General features: G+C 48.0%; 2 protein-coding genes across 26 annotated transcripts in view; both read right to left on the minus strand.

Moving 5' to 3' along the window:
* Tm1 (tropomyosin 1) overlaps positions 1 to 648 on the minus strand; it is a 29,941-nt gene extending 29,293 nt beyond the window's left edge. For all 11 annotated transcript variants that reach the window (XM_076813479.1, XM_076813482.1, XM_076813477.1 and 8 more), the window contains exons 1-2: positions 507 to 648; positions 56 to 181 (exon numbers count right to left, since the gene is read on the minus strand). In XM_076813479.1, the coding sequence (XP_076669594.1) occupies positions 56 to 181; positions 507 to 620 (240 nt within the window). In that variant the 5' untranslated portion in view covers positions 621 to 648. The remainder of the gene's footprint in view (positions 1 to 55; positions 182 to 506) is intronic.
* Positions 649 to 5,983: 5,335 nt separating this feature from the next.
* Pip5k59b (Phosphatidylinositol 4-phosphate 5-kinase 59B) overlaps positions 5,984 to 21,021 on the minus strand; it is a 30,798-nt gene continuing 15,760 nt past the window's right edge. For 8 of the 15 annotated variants that reach the window (XM_076813450.1, XM_076813451.1, XM_076813446.1 and 5 more), the window contains 4 exons: positions 17,887 to 18,094; positions 17,474 to 17,685; positions 15,373 to 15,473; positions 6,077 to 8,143 (listed from right to left, as the gene is read on the minus strand). In XM_076813450.1, coding sequence (XP_076669565.1) covers positions 7,922 to 8,143; positions 15,373 to 15,473; positions 17,474 to 17,685; positions 17,887 to 18,094 — 743 coding nt within the window. In that variant the 3' untranslated portion in view covers positions 6,077 to 7,921. Of the gene's footprint in view, positions 6,017 to 6,076; positions 8,144 to 8,611; positions 10,422 to 10,865; positions 12,361 to 12,630; positions 15,028 to 15,372; positions 15,474 to 17,473; positions 17,686 to 17,886; positions 18,095 to 21,021 lie in introns of those variants that run through there. The other 7 variants (XM_076813452.1, XM_076813460.1, XM_076813447.1 and 4 more) reach the window with 6 other exon arrangements.

Here is a 21,021-nt window from a genome sequence, read left to right on the forward strand (position 1 = left end):
TCTGTAATTGACTTTGAGAGGTCGTCGGGTGATAATGTGTGCGTTGAGTACTCACGTTCTGCAACGCCTTGTCTTTCTCCTCCAGCTTAGCATTGACCTGCATGAGGGCCTCCTGAGTCTGGTCGAGTTCATTTTCAATGGTCTGGATCTTCTTTTGTAAGGCGCGAGCCTCTTCCTCAGCCTTTGCAAAAACGATTAGCGTAGATCAGAACGACGGAATATACAGTCTACGGCAGTTCCCGAGGCACGCTAAAGTTCCAGATCTATAATTAAAATTTTTTGAGCGGCTGCCAATTCTATATTGCATTTTTATTACGGCGCGATTACTTCATCGCTATTTTTACCCCGCGCCTCGGACAGGCGTGACGGACAATTTTGGAACTTTCACGTGTATCGAGTTACTTTCTTTTTTTTCTCTTATTTATTTAAGGGACCTCACGGGGCATGTCCCACCTTCGCGAGGCTGCCACTCGATCGAGCGGCATTTTTAGTAATTTCCCATTTACCTTCTCGGCTCGCGCGTTCGCGTCGCGGGCCTGCTGTTCGCAGAGCAACGCGCGATCCATCGCATTGTCCTTCTCCAGCTTCATTCCCTGCATCTTCTTCTTGATCGCGTCCATGGTGGCGGTGTTGTTTCTTCACTCGTTCACGGGTAAAAAGAATGGTATCTGAAACATCAACGAGAAGTCCCAGTCAATTCCCCGACGATGGTAGAGCGAAGACGTCCGGCGCTCTCCCATGCGCCTATCTTCATCGGCGGATTGTACTTTTTAATTCCCGCCCCGTGCCTCCCTTCCGCGACGCGATCGATTCCCAAGGAAGCCACGGCTCGCGCGCTAACCGCGCCGGGGATTTCAACGACCGTGAGACAACGCCGCGGGCGCAATTAGCGGGGGACCCGTCTTAATTATTTTTCCCCGCCTTTCCGCGCTGCTTCCTAGAGGCGATAATTGCCGTGGAAATTCCGGATCGGCCGAGATTTCGTGCAGGTTTCGCGATGCGGACAGCACGCATCGAAGTATAATTAGCGGGCCGACCGGATATCCTATTTATAGAGGCAGGTTGCTTGCTCAAGAGGGCCCGGGCTCTGTACCGTGTCCGTGTATATATAAAATCAGAAACGTCTTCGGCCGTCGCGCGTCCTTCCTCCTCTCGTGACGTCAGGCGCTCAGGTATGCGATTCCTCCAGGACGAACCGAGCGAAACGAGAGGATCCTTCGCGGCTCCGTCCGCATTTTATGCGCTCGTTTCTCTCCGCGGCGAAACCGATGCATCGCCGCGACGCGGGCGGAGAAGACAGGGGGCAGGACGCGGGGAACGAGTTAATTTTCTTCGCGCAAGAATTCCTCGCGTTCTTTCTCGTGCGATCCTCTCGCCGATCGGGCGATTTGCATTTCTTTCCGCGGAGGCTGTAGGTCGCTACAATTTTAGAGAATTTGCAGCAGCACTCGACCCGATCAATCTACTTGTTGCTCCCTTCTTTACGATGCCTCGATAGCGAAATCGAAGTCCGCGGCGCGAGACGCGCAAGATTTCGAGGTAGCACTCCGACCCTGCTGTACTAGCTCTTGTAGAAGGGCTCGTTAACATTGCTCGGATCTACGCCACTGTATGGACCCCAGCATCCGCGTCATTGGTATCCCGAGCGAACGCGCACCATTCCAAGCTCGCTGGTAATCAGAGATGCCGGGTAAGCGCGGAACGAAAGGAAAACTGTGCCTGAACGGGTTCGAAGAAGAGGAAATCCTAGGCAGAATGTTCCGGAGAAATGGGCTATCAGCAACTGGCTCCCACGCCGCTTCATATAACTCGCATTCCTCTTGAACGAACCTACTGGTTGATGGAGACATCCAGTTCTTCTTTGACTATTAAAATCGTCGTGCGAAAAGAATGTCACCAGTTTCGGTATTACTATCGAGAGTAATAAAAGCGCAGAATTACGAGATGAACCGTACAGAATATCAAGGATGGTGGAAGCTGAGCCAAGATGGAGGACCGAGTTTCTTTGCTCTTTTATTCTTCCCAAGTCCACAGTGAAGCGACGATTGAAAAGTTGGACAATCGGGGATCTTTAACCGCGTTGTCAGGATACCGTCAAATAAAAAATAAGCAGGGCCACTGGATCCTAAAGACGCGCGTATCGGCGGAGAGGGTTATTTTTACACGCCAGAGGAGAGGGTGGAACCGTCGCTAACCGCCAGCCGTCGAACCTTTTCGGGTTACGCAGAGCCGAGCTTCGTTACTCCATTCGGATCGGTGTCTTGTTACGCTCGAAGGAAAATTTCCCTCCTTTCGCGCGAATATCCAGACGATTTCTGACACACGATCTATAGACTTTTGCACAGCACACGCATACAACGACACCGCGCTTCATTTTGCAGCGAGTAGAAAAGAAATGTTGAATCGGAACGCGCGCATTTTCCTCTGAATCTCACCTATGATTATCGAAAACAGCTATCGCGAGCGAAGCTAAACTCGCGTTTACCAACGATTACGTTAAACTGGAAATTTGGTGGTTTCCATCCTATTCGCGATGTAATTAAAAAAAATGGATCGATGGATTGCAAACGGATGCTCTTGTAGCCTTGGATTATTTCCGACCTCGTCAGTTGTTTAGGAAGAATAGGAAGGTATCGCAACGCTCGCAGTTGCTGATATTCTTTCGAGAATTCGCTATCAGTTAATGCCCTGGGACAACATCGTCGGCGCGATGGTGTCTCATTACTTGCAACAGAAATTCCTGCCTCTAGATCCCGAAGAAAGGAGATCGGCCGCCTGTACAATGTTGTCACAGCGGTTCCGCCTGAGTGCCTGAAATTTTTCGTGAGTCACACTTTTCTGACGGTATCGGTGTGCCTGCGTTACAGCCGTTAGGCGGTGCAGACTTTACGCAAGCGCTGAGCAACGCTGAAAAATTTGCATGCTACGGAATCGCGGCTCGAAATCGTGTTAAGCCTAGATTCGAAAATATTCACGTTCTAATTACCAATGGAGAACGAGCACATCTTAGTGGTCTCAATTGCACAAGACGAGCACGATCTACTAAAGCGAGCTGCGATAGAGTCTCCTAGAAAGAAGCGATTGCCCTAACGAGAAGCACCTTCGAATTATCCAAGCGTTACTACAGATTCTATCGATCAAGAATGGAGCAAACTCGTGAACCAACTGACCCGTCTGTCTTCGAGATCGACACCCTGCCGTTCGTCGACTCAGCGATCGACCCTCTTCACTTTCGTGTGCCACGAGAAAACACGTCCTCCTCACGTCACTTTCCTTCACTCACTCGTCAAAAGCCGGGCCGCGCGACCGCAGAGCCAGAGGAAGGCACGAGGCCCCCGAGCGGTGCACGGGCCCCGGGCGGTTCGAGTAACGGGTGAAAAAATGCACATGCTTACTCACGGGGCAAGTACTCAGGTTCGTTCGTCGTCCGGGATGCGTCTGACTCGCAGGCTAAGTCTGGACTGGTCGCTGAAAGCAGAACGGCTACACCGTTCGCGGCTCCCACCTTTTCTCGCGGGCTTCTCTCCTCTTCGGCGATCGTAAAAGACGACGATGACGTCGCGGGAGGACGCGAGACTTCTCTCTCCCGACGGCGATCCCTACCACCGTCGACAATGCCCCCCCGGCGCGGATACTCTACGTACGGGCCTGTGAAAACGTACACCGCCGCGGAATTTATCTTTAGAATCGGCGACGCTTCGACGCCGATCATCCGCGGTCTCTATTTCCACGGCCTGGAGAGCCAGCCGCCCGCGGAACGGAAAAAGGCCGGCGACAGAGACAATGGAGCCTCCTAGGATCCGATGCCCGAGCCGATACCAAGAGCACGGAATGCGCCCGGGTGCCGGGGAACTCCGGGAGGCACCGTGGCCTCGCGCGGAGGCGCGTCGAGGGTGATTCCGGGAACGGGATGAGTTAGAGAGCTGTTTTCTAAATGAAAATAGGAGAAACTGGTCGGGGAAAGGGTTCAACGACACAGTGAGAAGCAGATTCCTGCGATACGGTGTCCTTCCCAAGTGTAAACGGCACTTTTTCTTTTACCTGAATCGGGAATTCGAGAGAGGAAGCGAGGATCTTGCTGAGCAGGCGGTGGGACCAAGATTAGGGGGATTAAAGGCTGCTTAGGCAGCGGAGGTGTCGAATTAAAGGCGCTGCAACTCGATAGAGAAAGTGGAGAGATTCCGTACGCCACGGAAAGAGATCCATCTGAGATTAAGCTGGCGGTTCCTTGATCTAGTTCTCGATGTATCGCATGCACGTAGGTATCGAGCAAAGTCAAAGTCAGCAAGACTGTTGCGAGGCTGGCCGTGCGCTCTTGGTGCATCGTAGATAGTCCTTAATTAAGCGTCCTCCAATTATCACCATTAAAAACTGAAAGACGTACGCGTTCTATTTAAAGAGAAGAAGATCTAGAGTCGCAAGCAGCCTAAAAAGCGTCGGAACCGATGATTCATCGGGAAAGGACGCCGCGACTAATAAGTACGTAGAACCTGTACCTGAATGCTTGCCTATAAAGCGGAAATAGGGAGACGGAAACGGTGTCTGTCGCAGTGTCCAGCAGGAAAGACGTAACGTCAGCCAGCGGTAATTTTGGGATCGGGGTTACTGGCGGTGCACTCGATCTCCTTGAGTCAACTCGGGTCATGGTCAATTCGCAGTGAGTCGTGCAACGCTTTTAGCCTCGGCTGCTTGCGCAATTATTGCAAGATTTATCGAATAATTCGAGCACTTTCCAAATTACGGGTCTCACTACACGCCAAGTCCAATGCCACTTCATCGAATTCCATCGAACTCCGGCGAGCTCCCTTTCATTTTAGGCGCCGCGGCGGGGTTTACTTCCATGCGAGGCCCGCACGACGAAAGGTCCAATTAATAACGCCTCGCGGTGCCAGCCGCGAGAATTTGGCGCGTTCATTTGTCCACGCCTGAGATCCTTTGCGTAAGATCGGTCGTCACATCCTATATGTACATTCATCGGTCCGATTCGCTACCGTAAAAGGAAAAAGTAGGTAAGGGTCCCTCCGCAGCCTTGACTCATATACCGCTTACTTAAGTACCGGCTCGTGTGCGTACTACGAGCGCAGTTTTTAAATACCAATCGCGGGCGAAAAGTTAATGAATGCGATGGTTATAGGCGCTCCCGTCGACGAGGAGATCTAGCGGCTTGGAAAATAGAGCTGATCGAGTTACTGTGTCACTGTCCTTCGGGGATCTGTGTCTTTTGTTGCGAGGAATGAAAGACTGGACAGAAAAACATGACAGAAATTAGGGATTGCTTAAATGTTCGTGGTCAGTTGAAGATAGAAAGCAGAAAATAGTTCTTACAGGTTTCGAAGAATTTTACTTCTCAATGTCTGCACATTATTCTCAATCTGTTCGCGCCGCGTTAAGCGGCGGAGTATCTTAATTGGAGTGTCTTCGTAATTAACGAGATACATGTCCTCGACGGAAGAGTTCGAATGCTTATTATATCACAGTACCTCATTACTTCAATGGACGATGTACACGCGTCCTTAGTACTTACCTTATGCAGGATACACCGCAGCTACGAGGTCGAGGCACCTTCTGTCCTAATTCTACTTCGCCGACATAAGCCTTTATAAGTAAGTTGAGTCACCTCCTCGTTAGACTCTACTTTGTCATAGAATTTAATTTCTCCGCTAGAATTTGCGCGTGTAAAGCAATAAAATCGGCCGACCAAGCATCCTTTTGATCGAAGGTGAACGGCGACCGAGTTAACCGTGCTCCTTGGCGGCACCGAGACCCGGATTACTCATCAAACAGATAACAGCCGGGAGAATTAAATGCAAATTGGGTCCACTCTAGTTTCGCGGATTATCCGATGCAACGCGGAGCTTGACTCGCTGGAATACCTGCTCGAAAATACCTTCGAGATTCCGTAATTAAAGATTAAAATCGTCATGCTTGGCGAGTGGACGAAACAGGGTGCATCGAGTTAGCAATGATGCTCCAAAGTTCATGCTCGACTCACCTCTGCTCACCGAGACCGTAAGACCTAAAATAAGGAGAGAAAGTCATACAGTGGAAGGTGTGACGTGTTACTCAAAGAAGACGATTCTCTTCGGAAACTTTATTGTTACAACAATTATTGCCAGGGAGGTCCCCCCCTAAAGGGGGCGCTCTCCCGCGACGGACACGCTCGACGCAGGTCGAGCCACTTCCACGGGGAACGCTCGCCGCTCCCCGATAAATAAATAGAACACGACAATAATTTATTCTTCTCCCCTATTGTACATCGCTGCGATCGCTGCCGTGCACGCGCGCACGCTGAGGTATCGAGGGAAATGCAGGGGGATGCACGATCGCGCGCGCTGTTGTAGATGCACCGATGTACACGATAAGAGCCGACATTTAAATGTGTACATATTTATATAGCATATTGTATAAACATATTTATATATATTATATATAGATTTCTTTTTTATACATGCACGTAACATCTTCTAATGAATATATACAACGGTGCGCGAGACTTACGAGGAACATCGCGAGAGCCACTTGAAATATCTTCAAGTGCACCGAGTTCTCGTGCGAATTTTAAGCACGATCGACGCTGGAACGATTCCGTTTATCTCGACGCGCGACGATTACACGCGACCGCGTCCCGGCGCACATCGAGCTTTCCTCGTTAAACGAAACGAAACGGAGTTTCCACGATTCACTTTACGATCGCCTTTCAATCGAGATGCATTCGATCCGTTTGAATCGGTCACTGGGATTCAAATGAATCGAATGCTCGCTATTTCTATTCAATTCTTCATCGAGCGAAGAAAATACATTTAGTACACGCGATCCGCGTGGGTAATGAGAAGCAGAATTTGGAGTGCTTTGTTATAGGCGTTTTCTTAAGTTACGGAATGGTCTGAACACACAACCAAGTTGGACGTTCTGCTGGTATCTCAAGATGGAATATCTCGTTCAGGTATTCGCGAGTCCACCTCAGCAATCGTAAAGAATTCTGTTCACTGTGCTCGTTTAGTTTTCGATCGCGATAGATTTGATTTCGTATACCATGCTTCCTTCGAACGGATCGTTTCAATTTACAGCTGCGCTATTTCGTCAAACGTTCGCGTATAGCTAAGATATGAACACTTTCTTTTTAAATATAATCACAACGAGTTCAGATCACGGCGAAGACTAATGAAACGGGATACACTTACAGCCGTGGCATCGATATGACTTCTTTAAACGTCCCGTCTCGGGACTCCACGACACGTGAATATCTTCTCCGGGACTATGAAATCGAGGCACGTACTCTATTGCACTGTATGGACAGTCACAGGGTCGTCGGAGACAACGATGGTGAAAAATTAACAGACGCACGCAGTCTTTCCAAACGAGGGTGTTAGAGATTATGCGTTTACCAGGACGTTGAGTACACGTGAGCCAGAATGAGAGTCCTGGGGAGGGGAACTGAAAATTCTTGGCGATACACGACACAAAAACTGACGGCAAAATAAATAATTAATTCGTCTAATATCGGCTCGAGGCGGTTAAATCAATTCTCTCTGAAGCGGCACCAAAAAAAGGATCTAAAAAATGATAGACTGGAAGAAATGCTCGCCTCGGACCGATCTCTTAGTAGCTAATGCAAAGTGTTCCAAAATTATCCTGTTCCGCTAGAAATAAAAGCTGCCTGACAAGAAATCCTCTTCCCTAAAAGAAGATAGTACAAAGATTTCGCAATGAACGAACCGATAGCAAGCTCCGTGCAACACGAAACGTTTCGGCTGGGAGGTGACTGTTTGCATTTCCTCATTTCTCCCGATGAGAGCTCCGCTGAATGGCCTCACGGAGACGTGAGCCCGCGTTCGTCGTTGGATATTTTCGGAACACCCTATAAATATAGTAAGAAAACGCGCACGCTTATGCCTACGTGTTGAACTTACATCAACGTCCCCTAACGCGCTTTCACGTTAATTCCGAGAGGGGGAGGTGGGAGGGTTTCTAAATGCGCCGACAGCAAGGGTTCACAGGCTCCGCAGTCAATTCTCTCTCTTTCTCTCTCTCGTGCATACAAATTTTGCAATGTATTGTACTCGTTTACAACTATCTCTTCGTTTCGCTCGACTACAGGTGGGTCTGAAACGGGTGCAAATAAAGTAAACCAGGATAAGCAGGACTAAAAAAAAAGAAAATGTTCGGTACAAAAGAAATGGTAAAGATATAGTGCGCCGAGGGTGAAAGGCTCGAGGATCGATCGATCGATCACGGTTAAGCGGGGATGCAGCGAGGAATCTGTTGCGCGCGCACACACACCCTCGTACAAAGCCAACAATTAGGCGGGGAGCACGTTTATTCCCGAGATAATGGCCAGCCGCGAGAACACCGCGACGACGGCAACAGAAACAATCGTAAGAATAATAGTAACTGCTTTATTTAAATAATATCAGTAATCATGGTGATAGTAATAATCATAATGATAATGATAATAATTGTAATTAGTATGTATTGCCGAAAGTCTCGGTCAAGTGACAATTTCGTTCCGTAACAGCACAGTTGAACGATCGCTCGCAGTTCTCATGATAATTGTTCGTCGGTTGCCCGTCTCAACGCGACAACGTATCGTAGTTTATACGTTTCTCTATTCCTTTCTTTTTGCTACACGGCTCTTCGGTCGGACAGGAATGGACCGCGTGCCGCGATATCTCCGGGGAGATCCGTCTTCCGCGTGCAACTGGAATAGAAAACTCCCCCGCTACCGAGTAACTAATAAAAATAGTATCCGAAAGCTCCGAGGTGCTTTGAAAACTAGAATACCGATCGCTAAAAATGGTCGAGGAATATTCGTATCGCCGCGAATGGTCCATCGCTGTCCCCTTTGATATTCGTCTTTAACTCTTTAATTGTGTAATTGCTCTCGGACTAACGTACATCAATAATCGCTTTGTGTAACAAAAATAATTGTTCCGTTAGTTCGCGTCGGACACTTTAGAAATATGTACCGAAATTTAGAATAAAGCTATCGGGTATCTAAAAGTAATCCGAAGAGGACTGTTCAAAGTCATGGTACTCAGTTAAAGAATTAATTAGTCCCCCACTTCGTTCCCCACTGTTCTTCAATCCCTATTTCCGTACGTATTTCGCATCGAACTAAACGCTCTCAATGGCACGTAAATTCCACAATTTCACCGCGTCGCAGAGGTCTGCCTGCTCCGACAGCGTCTCTTTAACGTTCTGTGGGTGAACCTTTTGATAACCAAGCTAGTCGAGGTTGAAGTAGGCACGAGTAAGCTACGTTCGAACCGTTTCACTTAACGGAAATCAATGCGATCCAATACGAAGTGATGAGAGACGTAGTAAATACTGTTAAGGTGTCGTATTTTTAAGGTCCAAGATGTAAAAGTCTATCATTTCGACGGGAGTCCTTCGTCTTCTTTCCCATTCGAAAGCGAGTTTCGAAAGGAAACGCGAAGTCCTGAAAGTTTAAGAGCCGGGGACTCGCTAATCCAGGGACAGCGAGGCATTCTCGAGAACGAGCAGGAAGACGAAGGAGGCCCGCGAGTATTCGCGAAGCGAGTCGTTCCATCGAATCGTCGTTCGTCCTGCCAACTCCTTGGCACGTTTGCACCGAGATTACGAAATTACGCGAAGGTCGTGCCCATCGAGCGCGTGCACTCTCAGCGGAATGCATCGCCTCCGTGAAACCGAAATCGCGTCGAGCTTCGTTTAACTTCTCTCGTCGCCTGCGTATAGGAGACGAGCGTGATATTGCTTTATGATATTCCTTCAGCGCGAGGTCCTTTCTTTCGTTTTCCTTTCGAAACGTACGGAGCGACGACGTTGATGCAACGAAAGAAAATCAAGTCTTACGCAGTTAGTTAAGTAGACATTTAGACGCAAGGCTGATCTACAGTCACGAGAGGATTAAGATCAAAGATTGTGCACGATTGCCGTTCAAAGCGGTTAAACAGGCGTAATCCTTTCCCTCTGTCGACGAGGGACGCACGATTTTTTACAGCTAGTAATTTCGCGCTTCGATGATAGGTAGTTCGAGCTATCGAGGACGCGCGAGGGTATACTAAAAAATATCACTTACTAAACGATAAATATTGAAGAGAATGGTAATCTTCTCTTTTGTAGACGTTCTTACGTGATCACAGATCTGGCCGAGAATTCTGAATCGTTTCTTAGTTTCGTGTCCTAAATGTTATACCCGTCTGTACAGAAAGTACTGTGATGCTTGCTGGACTTGTCTCTAAGAGATTGCAAAGATTCTACTCCCGATCTCGTCCAGATCCTTATGGCCCCCGACGTTGAATGCTCAACGCTCTTTGCATGCTCCTCATGATCGACGCGTGGTTCGTACTGGCTCGTTTGAAACTCGTTCTCACTTGCCTGTACATCGAAAGGGATGTTCTTTGTTCCCCAAGATCCTTCGCGTGGTCGCTCGTTCGTCTCTGAATTCGAGCACAAAAAAGGTGAGTTCTGTCATCTTTACTGGCCCCAGCGTTCCCATAAAACTCTCGCCCCCCTCAAACAGGAGGGAATGCATTCTGAGCAAAGTTTGAAATTGAGGAGTCTAAAGTCTCTATCTAGCCCCTCCGCGCTGATGAGAATCGAGACGGCAGGTTTAAAAAGAAGCACACAAAGGAAACGATGAATTGCGCAACGTTTGAGTAACGGGGGGTTAATGAACGGTTGGAGGGTTAATTCTCGAGCGAAGTTAATGCAATCCCTTCTTTCTTCAAGCACACACGAAACACAGAACGAAACGTCGTGCATCATGTTGCCGGTTTAACAGCTTGTGAACGATCATCGACAGACATGAAACTAGCGACAAATAGAAGCGTAGAAAGCGACGGATCTTCGACTCGCCGCGCTCGGAGATGTTAACAACAATCTTTCCCCTCGATTCGTCGATCTCAATGGGACGTCGTCTCGCTGTATTGGCACGATTGTTACTCCAAGCGCTCCCCCTCGATCCTAAACATTTCTCGTCTTAATCCTCCCTCAACACTCCTACCTGGAGATCATTCTCTAAGCGCAAGCATTGAAATCACCCGCAGAGCTCGAACGTACTTGCGATATGTTTGTTAAAAAAATATCACACTTTCAAGATCGCTACTAAAGACTGCACTGTCCTCCGTATAATGGCTACGATAACAATAATGATAATACATGGTACTCGTGGAAAGAGTATCGACTTAACAAAGCTACGTGCTCGTCAAGCTTCTCCACTTCTCCCTTTCTCTCGGCCCTTCGATCTGCGCCCGCGTTAAAAGCTTCGATTCGACCGATTTAACCGTTGAAACTGGGAGGCGCTTGTTTATTGCTCTTTATCGAGTGGCATCGGCCGAGTGGTTTCCATTCTACACGCTAGACGAGCCACATGTGTTGCCGCGACACGTTTCCTTAGTATGCTACACGTTAGATTATTGTAAGTCACGATTTGTACTCGAAAGATTCCACAAATTTCTATATGTACAAATAGGTTTAAGTTTAAACACGATCATCGGGACGTGTCACGATGGAGATCGGTGCAGAGTGCGAGGAGTTCAAAGGGTGTCGCGCGCTTCGATACAAATTTCAATGGCTAAATCGTCGACTGCGGAGAACAAAAGGCACAAAATCAAGCTCGTCAATTTCCTGGCTACTTAATTGTCGTTGTACATCGATTTTCGGGATAATAGTGGACTGAGAATTCATAGAGAAGGCTAAATAAGTAACCGAATTATCCGAGAAATCAAGGAAGCTGAGATCGAAATAAAAATTAGAGAGAGAGAGAGCAAAGTACGAGATTAAAGCTGTGAAGCAATGTTTCTCGGAGAAAGAAAAACACGGACCGATCACCGAGAATGCGACTAGATTTTTACCACCACTCCTAAATATAATATATCGACTGTCGAAAGCGTTTCTTTAAGGACAATATATATATATGTATATATGTACGTGTAATTGAACAACATTTTGGTTTTTCAAAACGTTCACGATAACTCTCACGCTTATTATTATACTAGCAACGGGTTTACATATTCTTTGCTCTGTGACTACTGGAATCTCCCTCTCCCCTTCTATATATATATGTGCAAACTTCTTGTTCATTCATATATATATATATATATATATATATATATATATACGTACACGCGGTAGAATTCCGTCAATCACTCTCGTTTATCGTATCACATATAATACAGTTTTGCGCAGTTGTATTTATAATATGCGTCAGGATGGCCAATGAGTTCTCCGACGGGTCAGAACTTCTCTAACTCTGGATAAATAAAAAAATCCTCGTCTGTCGATCCCTTAAAAATATCATCACCTCTGCTCGATCACCGCGCATCTAATTTCTAGTCGAGACTTTACGCGTTAATTGCTCGAACTTTGGTCGATTCTCTAGAATTTTGTCGAACAAAAACGTATTCAAGTTCATCGTCCTATTCCCGATATCTGCACAAGTAGAAATTTTAATGAATAATATTCGTCCGAACTTAATCAAACTTCTAATTAAAATCTTCCTGCTGCTCGTTCTCAACGATCGCGTTGCGACTTCGTTGGATCTCGGAATCTCTGATTACGACTCGAATAAAACACGACCTACAGCGTTCGAGCTGCTAAAGCTTGCGCGTGCGTGTTCTTGGTAGTTCATTGGCCAGCCGAAATGTATGCGGTATACACGTTTCGTTTTATATGTGTACATATGTATAAGTATATGTATAGTTACGTACAGAAGACAGACAGAATGTGAGAGACACATATAGGTACATGTACACGACGGGTAGCTATGTAATCGTAATAAAAACGGGACTGAGGTCTGCATCCTAATTGGATCTGCCGAGTATTATTTACATCTATTTCTCTCTCGCCGAGCGTTATCTCCGTTTTCCATCGTTACTACGGCGTTACGTCCCGTCGTACACGATCCCCTCGCAGCGTTTCGCAATTAGCCGATATAACAAGAGGTAATTGTTAGTTACGATAAAGGGGTAATGAGTAGACGCTTCACGACTGTTTCTCGTCCAGCCGAGCCCGGATGACTCGTTAAAGGTCGATGCTTCGATCGCGACTTCTTTTTGCAGCGAGATGCTCGGGGGAAGAGAGCGTGGTAGGGAAAACCTTGTCAATTGTAATAATGGAACGCGTCCTGCTAGCAGCGTAATAAAGGATGCTCCCGTTGGGGATTGAAATACTTTACGCAGTTTCAAGCTGTTCGACAGGAACTCGGTATACCACGGAAAAAGTTCCACGAACATTGGAATGTTTTCGAAGCGCGCGCCATTATCACAGTCGACCCTACTATTAATGCGAATCCCGACGATAGGGAGAACAGAATCGTCGAGACTCTCCTATGCCGATAGGACCTGACACAACAGAAAGATAACTGGAAACGATGATTGATCTACTCGCCGTAAGAATATCTGAATCCTGAACGAGCGTCGAGTATTGTACAGTCCTCTAATACTGTAGGCCGAGTTTTATCACGATGTACGCGAACGACACCCTCCCTGGCCTTTCCGAGAGGAGCCTTCCGTTACTGAAATAATCGGTAGCCGTTGCCGAACCTCGGTCGCTTCGCGAGAAGAAGCTATTTACCGGGATAAGCTTGCCACGCGCGATTACGCAGGATTAACACAGTGGATGATTAACGCGCGATAAACACGCGAATCGAGACGAATGCTTCGCTACCCTTCGGGAAACGGCACGTCGACGTACGACCAAGCTATCGTTAAGTACGGAATGAAGTACAGAATCGGCTGCATCGTCTGTGACACATAAAACCGTGGAAAGAAGGGACGACTCAAGTCCGATCGATTAGATCCGTCTTGATTCGCGGCGAAGCTATCCTTCGCCGACGCCACAACGCCTATATTCCCTTTATAATAATCGTGTCATCGTCTCGTGTTCGAAGATTCGTCGCTGCGACGGCACAGGCCATCCAAACGGCACGCTGCAAGCGAACTGACGGAAATTAGAGGGGCGAGTCGCGCATTCGCTCGTGCCGCGGTATCTCCTGAATTGAGGGAACAGAGAAGGCTTTCGAATAGTCTCTCGCCTCTCCGCGCAGAGCGTTCCAAAGCGTTCTATCGTTTTATTCCAGGTCATCTCGCCGGAAGCTGATTTTTCTTAAGCCCGTTGGAGACCACGAGAAATGCCACTGCGGTTCCTTCATCGATGGCGCTAAGCATGTTTCTTTTAATGAGAGCAGAGAATTCAGTCGAAGCGGCACCTCGCGCTTCTTTTTTACTTTCCGTTACGTCGCCCACGTTTTTGTACCGGGAGGATCGTTTGAAATGCTTCACCACGGACCGAGAATTCTCGCCGGGCTAATACTGGGTTAATATGGAATTACCCGGGCGCGTTTCACGCGGCCGTACGTATGCGCTCGGCATTCTTTCGCGTGTTGAAAGCCTTCGGTGTCGCGTGCTTGTTTACCTCTTTAGAAAAACTGCGCAGCCCAGCGATGATAATAACACCGACGTAAGCATGAAGAAACTCGAGAGTGCGTTCGCTGCGTCGCGAAGTTAGAGAATCATTGCGAGCCGTTGCGTGGGAAAGTCGGACGCGAGTGACTCGAGAAGCTCTCGCCTAAATCGATGACTAGAATCCTTAATACTCGAACCTAAAACCGAAGATTATTTCGCTCCTCGAATCACTGATTTATCCAACTTCTATCCAAAAGGCCTCAAACTGATTGCCAAGCGAACGGACTGTACCAAGACTCGGGCTAAGATGCTCGAAGCAATGAGGAGAAGCCGCAAAGAGAATTCCCATGCATCGTTTCCTCGAAACAGTCCTCGACGAATGCGTATCTCCCCGAGTAATTAATAAGTGATCCAGAACGCAGGGTCGTTGCTTTGGAACGCTCCGCGCGCAAGCAAACCGGCGCTTCTTTGTGAATTTCGTAGCGTGTTCAATTGCAAGATGTACTGGACAGAGGAGACTAGAGACACGTCGACTGAATGCTACTTGAAGTCACTATTCGTCAAGGTTCGATTGCGCGAGACCTCGGCTCGTCCTCGCGATGCAGACGACTCGCTTCATGGTGGGTCGTCGTCTGGGGGGCTGTTTATTAGTTACAAAAACCCTCGGCCACTCGGGGAAACATTTACACAGTCCGATCGATCGGTCACCGATTTTGGTGCACTTACCGCCTCGAGGAATCGGTCGAGGAAGACAGGGTCGCGGTGATCGGCGGTCGGGGCAGCAATCTTGCGATCGTAATTGCGTTTGGAGTAAAGCAAGGCGATTAAGAGCTTCGCGATCGAGGGATCTGCGCGAGCAGTTTTATGTCTTTCAAATGCTCGATCCTGCAGAAATCCTCGCGATTTCTTTTACAGCAAACGACCACCGAGCACGACCGTATCTTCTCGAGTAACCGATCGTCCAAAGCTACGATTACCAACTTACCATTTCCGTAGTGAGACTGGCTAGCGCCTCCTCGACGGTGGCCGCGACCCTCCCTCCGTCGTCCTGACGCTGGCTGCCCCTGATCGGCGTCGTCGGGCAACCTAGAATTATCGTTAGTCGTCATAGTGCAAGAGAAAGGTCAGCCTTTTTGCAGCTGGTCAAGACACCGGAGCGCAGATACGCGTTTACCTAGCGATAGTGTTCGAGTCGAGTCGTGTTGGCAATCTATAGGGTAGAAAGTGTGGACTCAAGTGGTCGGCTCGAGAGGATCGCAATTATGAACCCGTGAATCATTTGCGACATTACCAACTGATTATCTCTGATTTTCATAGTTCTCAATGTTCCGATATACGTGAATTGAGATCCTCTCGAGGAATCAAGGTCTTCAAGATGCGTCGTAAATAGATAAGCGTGCAATCCTACGGATCGGTGTCTACAGGTGACAGAAAGCGTGTGTAGCTAACGAGAGATGCCAGTGTAGCAAAGAATGGCGGTAAGAGAAAGAGAAAAAGAGAGAAAAATCGAAACTTATCTCGAGGCAGATCGGTTCTAGGCGACGTTCGTTGCCGACAACGTGCGTGAGAACCAGAAAACTAAGTAAACGACGTGTGTACGGGTTTTAATGATAGTGAGGTCACGTGTTTTTGTAATTGTCGCTTTATTGTCGCTCTCATTGTCGAGGAGAGAGGTTCGAGTGCGTTGACAAGGCTTTTCTTGAAGTCACCTAAACAGGACTAGAGGAACACCGGCAACTGTTGCCCGATTGTACTTGTCGGAATTCATTGGCTACACCGAGACAATCAGCTGATTGTATTGTAATTAATTGTACGACGAAGATGCTTGTCAACTTTCACTTCCGCGTACATCAAACTCTTGCAACCTGAGAGCTTCTCATTGCACGACGAGCACCTTCGTTCACCAACTCGTATGTTATAGTGTACTCTTTCTCCGCGTTTAGTTTAAATGCTTAAGAACGTTCTCTCTTAAGTAACACTTACGGTCGACAACCTTGAAATATAATCTAGAACACATATACAATGAGATTACATTTAGGCACTGGGTCATTCGTATTCAATTTCTCAATCTTCCTTCACAGTCCTTTGCTGCCGGTAGCTAACTAATTCTAATCAATTTATCGTACACTCCTTTCGACTGGATTCTATGAACACGGTGCAATTATAGCGAGTACAGCACTATCCTTCTGGTATAAATCAGTACAAATCAGCGTCAGTATCAATACGATTAAGGTACGAAACTAATTCGAGCACCAACGCAGCGAAAGTCGTTGCGTCGCGTACAAAGAGGTTTAATTCAATTTGCTGGAAAATCTATTTAGTTCCCTGCCGATTTAACATCGTTAGTACGTACAACGTACCTAACAAAGCGTATTATCTGTGTCACGATTACCTTCATCGCTACAATCACTTATCCTCGCGATTATACAGTGTGCAGTCAACTCAATACCATCTACTGTACGAGATAGCCACTTTACATACTCGATACACGCAAGGATTCTCCCTTACTACAGAGCAGAGATTATACTCTTCGCGTAAATGCTTCGATACCCTCCGTGCTCTCGAATAACGACGATATGACGGGCAACGATGCTTTCGCTCGTTTCGGAACACTACCTTAAATCGTGGCACGTTAATCAGACTTCCGGTTGCTGGCGAGGGCGTCGCGTTGATTGCCCGTAACTCGATACGATTAGAACTTCCACCTCGACTCGGCGAGACTTATCTTAATTAAGATCCTCGTCTCAGGAGTGATATTAATTACGCCCGGGGGCCTTTGCAACGAGTTCGCAACTCTAGTATAATTTGTGTAGATCGATCGAAGCTCGTGTATCGCGAGTTCACTTTCAATGATCCAAATTCAATAAGCAGTGGCGCGATTTTCATCGTATAGGGTACAGAGAGTCTGTTCGAAAGGTTTCTAGAATGCGGCGGGGCGATCAACGGGACAGCGACGCCCGATGCGCAAATCCTTTCGCCGCGAAGGTCGGAGAAGAAGCAGAAGAAGAGAACGAAGGAGTCTTCGAGGCGCGCAGTGGTAACCCTTCAGGAGCTGTAGTAGATGTTGAGCGCGTAGAGGAACTTACCTGCGTCACCGCTGCTGGAGCTCTCGGTAAAGGACGGTGTTCCCTCGGTCCATGTAGGGGTTGAACCCTCGGCGCTGCCCGCAGGCGGTGTCCAGGTCAGACCGCCACCCCCTCGACTGCTACCGCCGCTCTCGACGCTCAGCGACGACTTTGTTTCCCTTCCGCCGCTTCCGCTCCCGCTACCACTGCTCTCCAGGTGCACGTCGGATATGCTGGAACGTAGATCAAACGAACAAGACCGATCAGTCCTCCGATTCTATGTACTTCAATGGCTGGAGGGGTGGAGTTAAATGAAAGCAAATAATAGGGCGATCCTTGTGTTACAATCTTTTATTAAGAGAATTGCAAGAAAGAGCTACGATTTCTCAAATGAACACACAGATGTCTGATTGAAGAATTAAACGTGGACTCACCTCACGGCATCGTGATAAGTCTTCGAAAGGGTGACGTGGTGCACGACCCTGTTCTGCTTGGATTGAGCACTGCTCAGACTGCTCGTTAAGATCGTGGTCGTTGCAGCTTGCTGAAGTTGACCACCGGAGGCCAGGGTTTGGTCGTTCGAGCGCACTGCATCGTCAAAGGACGGGGGCGGGGTGGAGCAGGTGGAAGGAAGGGTGCCACCTACAAAAAGCGCACTACAATTAGCCCTAATGAACACAACACAGTGTGCTTGCTTCGTCATTCAGGATTCTAGGGGGGTAGAGTTCTTAGCGCAGCAGAGCCTCGCTCAAAGAGGCCGGAAAAACATCTGTCTCGATCGCTTCCCGATAGACCGTGCTAATTAGAGAATTATTCGAAACGAACGAGTCGAATAACAAGCTAAGCACAAACTATGTGCAAGTTGTGCGCACGGGATGCTAAACAAATTCCACCGTTCCTTCAGACATTCTTACTTCGTCGAAGAACGAGACAAGTGTAGAAGACTGTTCGCGGTGAGTCTATAATTTTCGGTAACTTTGGACGGTTTCGAAGGTTGGGGCAAAAATAGGGATCTGGGTTCTACTTGACGCTGTGTTATCAGTGATTACAGTAAGCAGTTATTAAAACACCACTAACAGCATTTCTAACGTTTGTCAAACATCAAAGAACGCATGGTAGGAGTTAGAATTGAAAAATCGCAGATTGTTCGGTTCGAACTTAAAAAACTCAGCAACACTTCCTACCGAAGTCAGTCAGAATAAGCCATTCTAATTCCACAAGACGGTAAAACACAACTACTCACGACTAATCTACTAGCTAGCGTGTCTACGGTAGCACATGAATAGCAAACTACTTAGCCAGCACGACACAAGGCGAACTGATTTTTGCTCAAACAAGGGTATTGCACTGTAACGAGCACACTCGTGTGAACGTCCCTTTATTGTGATACAGAGAGCACACCATACAAACACACCTGTAACTTCGTTTCCGTTTACGCGATGGAATCACGGTACTTCGATAGAGACGTGTGGATTAAATATCGCTTTAAAGAGATAGACGCAACTGTGCACAACGATCTTACATGAAAATTCTCACTTTCTGTCGTCAATCTCTCAAATGAATCTCGATTAATATTATTCCCCGGACAAATGCTACTAACGTTAGTACGTTACGTCTATTTCTTGTTCTACTAAAATGTGACAGATCGTTACGCATGCAGAGAGACACACACTTCCAATCGAGACAAGAAAGAACACAATCCTTACGCGCTACTTTCCAAAACGTGGAACTGTGGTGTGTCGAGTGTATGCTTCGACATTGCAAACGATACCTCGTCGACGCCATAAAATCGACGTTGGAACGGCATAGAATACAATGGTACGATGAGAATAAAGAGCATCATCTATAGGTAGAAAATACGTAACATCGAACTACTAACTCTGTTTGCATATTCTTTGTCTAGACGTAACAGTAGGAGGATTCCTTCCAACAGAACATCAACTAGACGTGTTATTACAAACTGACACGACAAATCGAGTAATGAGATGCGAAATAAAGAAATAACTCGGAGTAACGTGTATTCGCGCATGCAAGAAAGAATCTTTGGGGTAGTTTCTTCGGCTGTATCGAAAGTTTTCGAGCACTGTCTACTTCCGTCGCTTCGATGTATCTCTGTAGGATTCATTGGTCCCTTCAATGGGCTGATTTATTATCGATTAAGAAAGGCACTGTTGAATCGTCTTTAACTGAATGCAAGTTAAAATTTCCTCCCTTGCGATTTCTCGTAGGTATGCAAAAATGACTCGTTAGGTGTCAGAATGTCCATTGGTTTCGAAGTTCCCGACTTCTCCTGCTTACTCTTCGTCGATTGCACCCCAGACCGAGAATTCGGCGTCTTTTGAGCATCTCCGGTGGTCTGACTATAGCTCGACTGCGAATTCGCGCCAGTTTTGTAACGTTCTGGTAAACGATAGGAGATTCTACCATTCGATCGAGAAATCTGGGTGTTCGTGGGTGCTGTCGGCTCGTCAATTGTTCTGAATCTCGATTCTTGAACCTTGAATGCCGCCATTCCCGAAGCATAAACCACTTCGGCGCTCTTGCATTTCGCTGACGCAGCCTCCTGGACCTTCGTGACCAGAAAGGTTCTGTTCTCGGTTCTGTGGTGTGCAACGTTGGCTTGCTCGTTCGCGAGGATTCGAACGTCGCTGGTCGACTTGGTCAAACGCTGGTCGCCAGCGTTGCCATAATTGGGCCTCGAAGATACCTCTTTATATGCCTCTGTCTTGTCCTTCCTTCGAGAACTATCAACGTTATAATTCACTCTCGCCGGGGCAGCGAAGGGCTGCGGCACCGGCGACGGCTCGGGGGCAAGTTTTTTCCTCCTCTGAGCGGATTTCTCCTTAATCTTCCTGAGCAATCGGCTGTCCCGCCTGTGCTCCGCGGACTTGGACGTCTGCGAGTCGCTCTTCCTCTCCGCGACAGTTCTTTCCTGCCTCGTTATCGACGCCATCGGTCTGTCCGCTGCAGAGGCCTCGATCCTCTCTCTATCATCGTCGATCTTGCTCGCGTGCTCGCCGCGGCGAGCGAGCGTCGTGATCGTCGTGATCGAGGACTCAAGCTCCGTCTGCTTCCTCTTCATCCTCTCGTAGTACGTCTCCGAGTGCTTCTTGTCCTTCCGCGACATCTTGTAGTTCATTAGCTCGGGTCTGGAGGCGGGGTTCAAGAAGTACGTGAACTTGGCCATGTGCTCGGCCCTCGAGACCGCGGCCGGTCCCTCGTCTACGCTCCGATGGGCTTCCGGATTGCCGGTCTCGTTCGTCATCTTCTCCCTCGGGTGCTTGAAGTTCCCTCTCTCCGGCCGGAACGGGTACGGGCTGGTTCTGATCACGTACGAACCGTTCACCTTCTCCACGCTGACGAACTCCTCCTCCTCGTCCATGTTCTCCGTCCAGTGGTTCCATTGTCGCGGCGGCCTCTCCTCGCGGATGCTCTGTGCGGCCGCCGTGTCCCTCGGCCTCTCGGCCAGGCTGTCGTATCGCGGGGGTAGGTTGGCGGGAGTTATTTGACGGGCATGGGCGTAGAACGCGCTCGCGCTCGGGCTCGCAGCTGTGCACGATGTACGAGTG

The sequence above is a fragment of the Andrena cerasifolii genome, chromosome 5, assembly GCF_050908995.1.
Source record: "Andrena cerasifolii isolate SP2316 chromosome 5, iyAndCera1_principal, whole genome shotgun sequence".
Taxonomy (NCBI): Eukaryota; Metazoa; Arthropoda; class Insecta; order Hymenoptera; family Andrenidae; genus Andrena; species Andrena cerasifolii.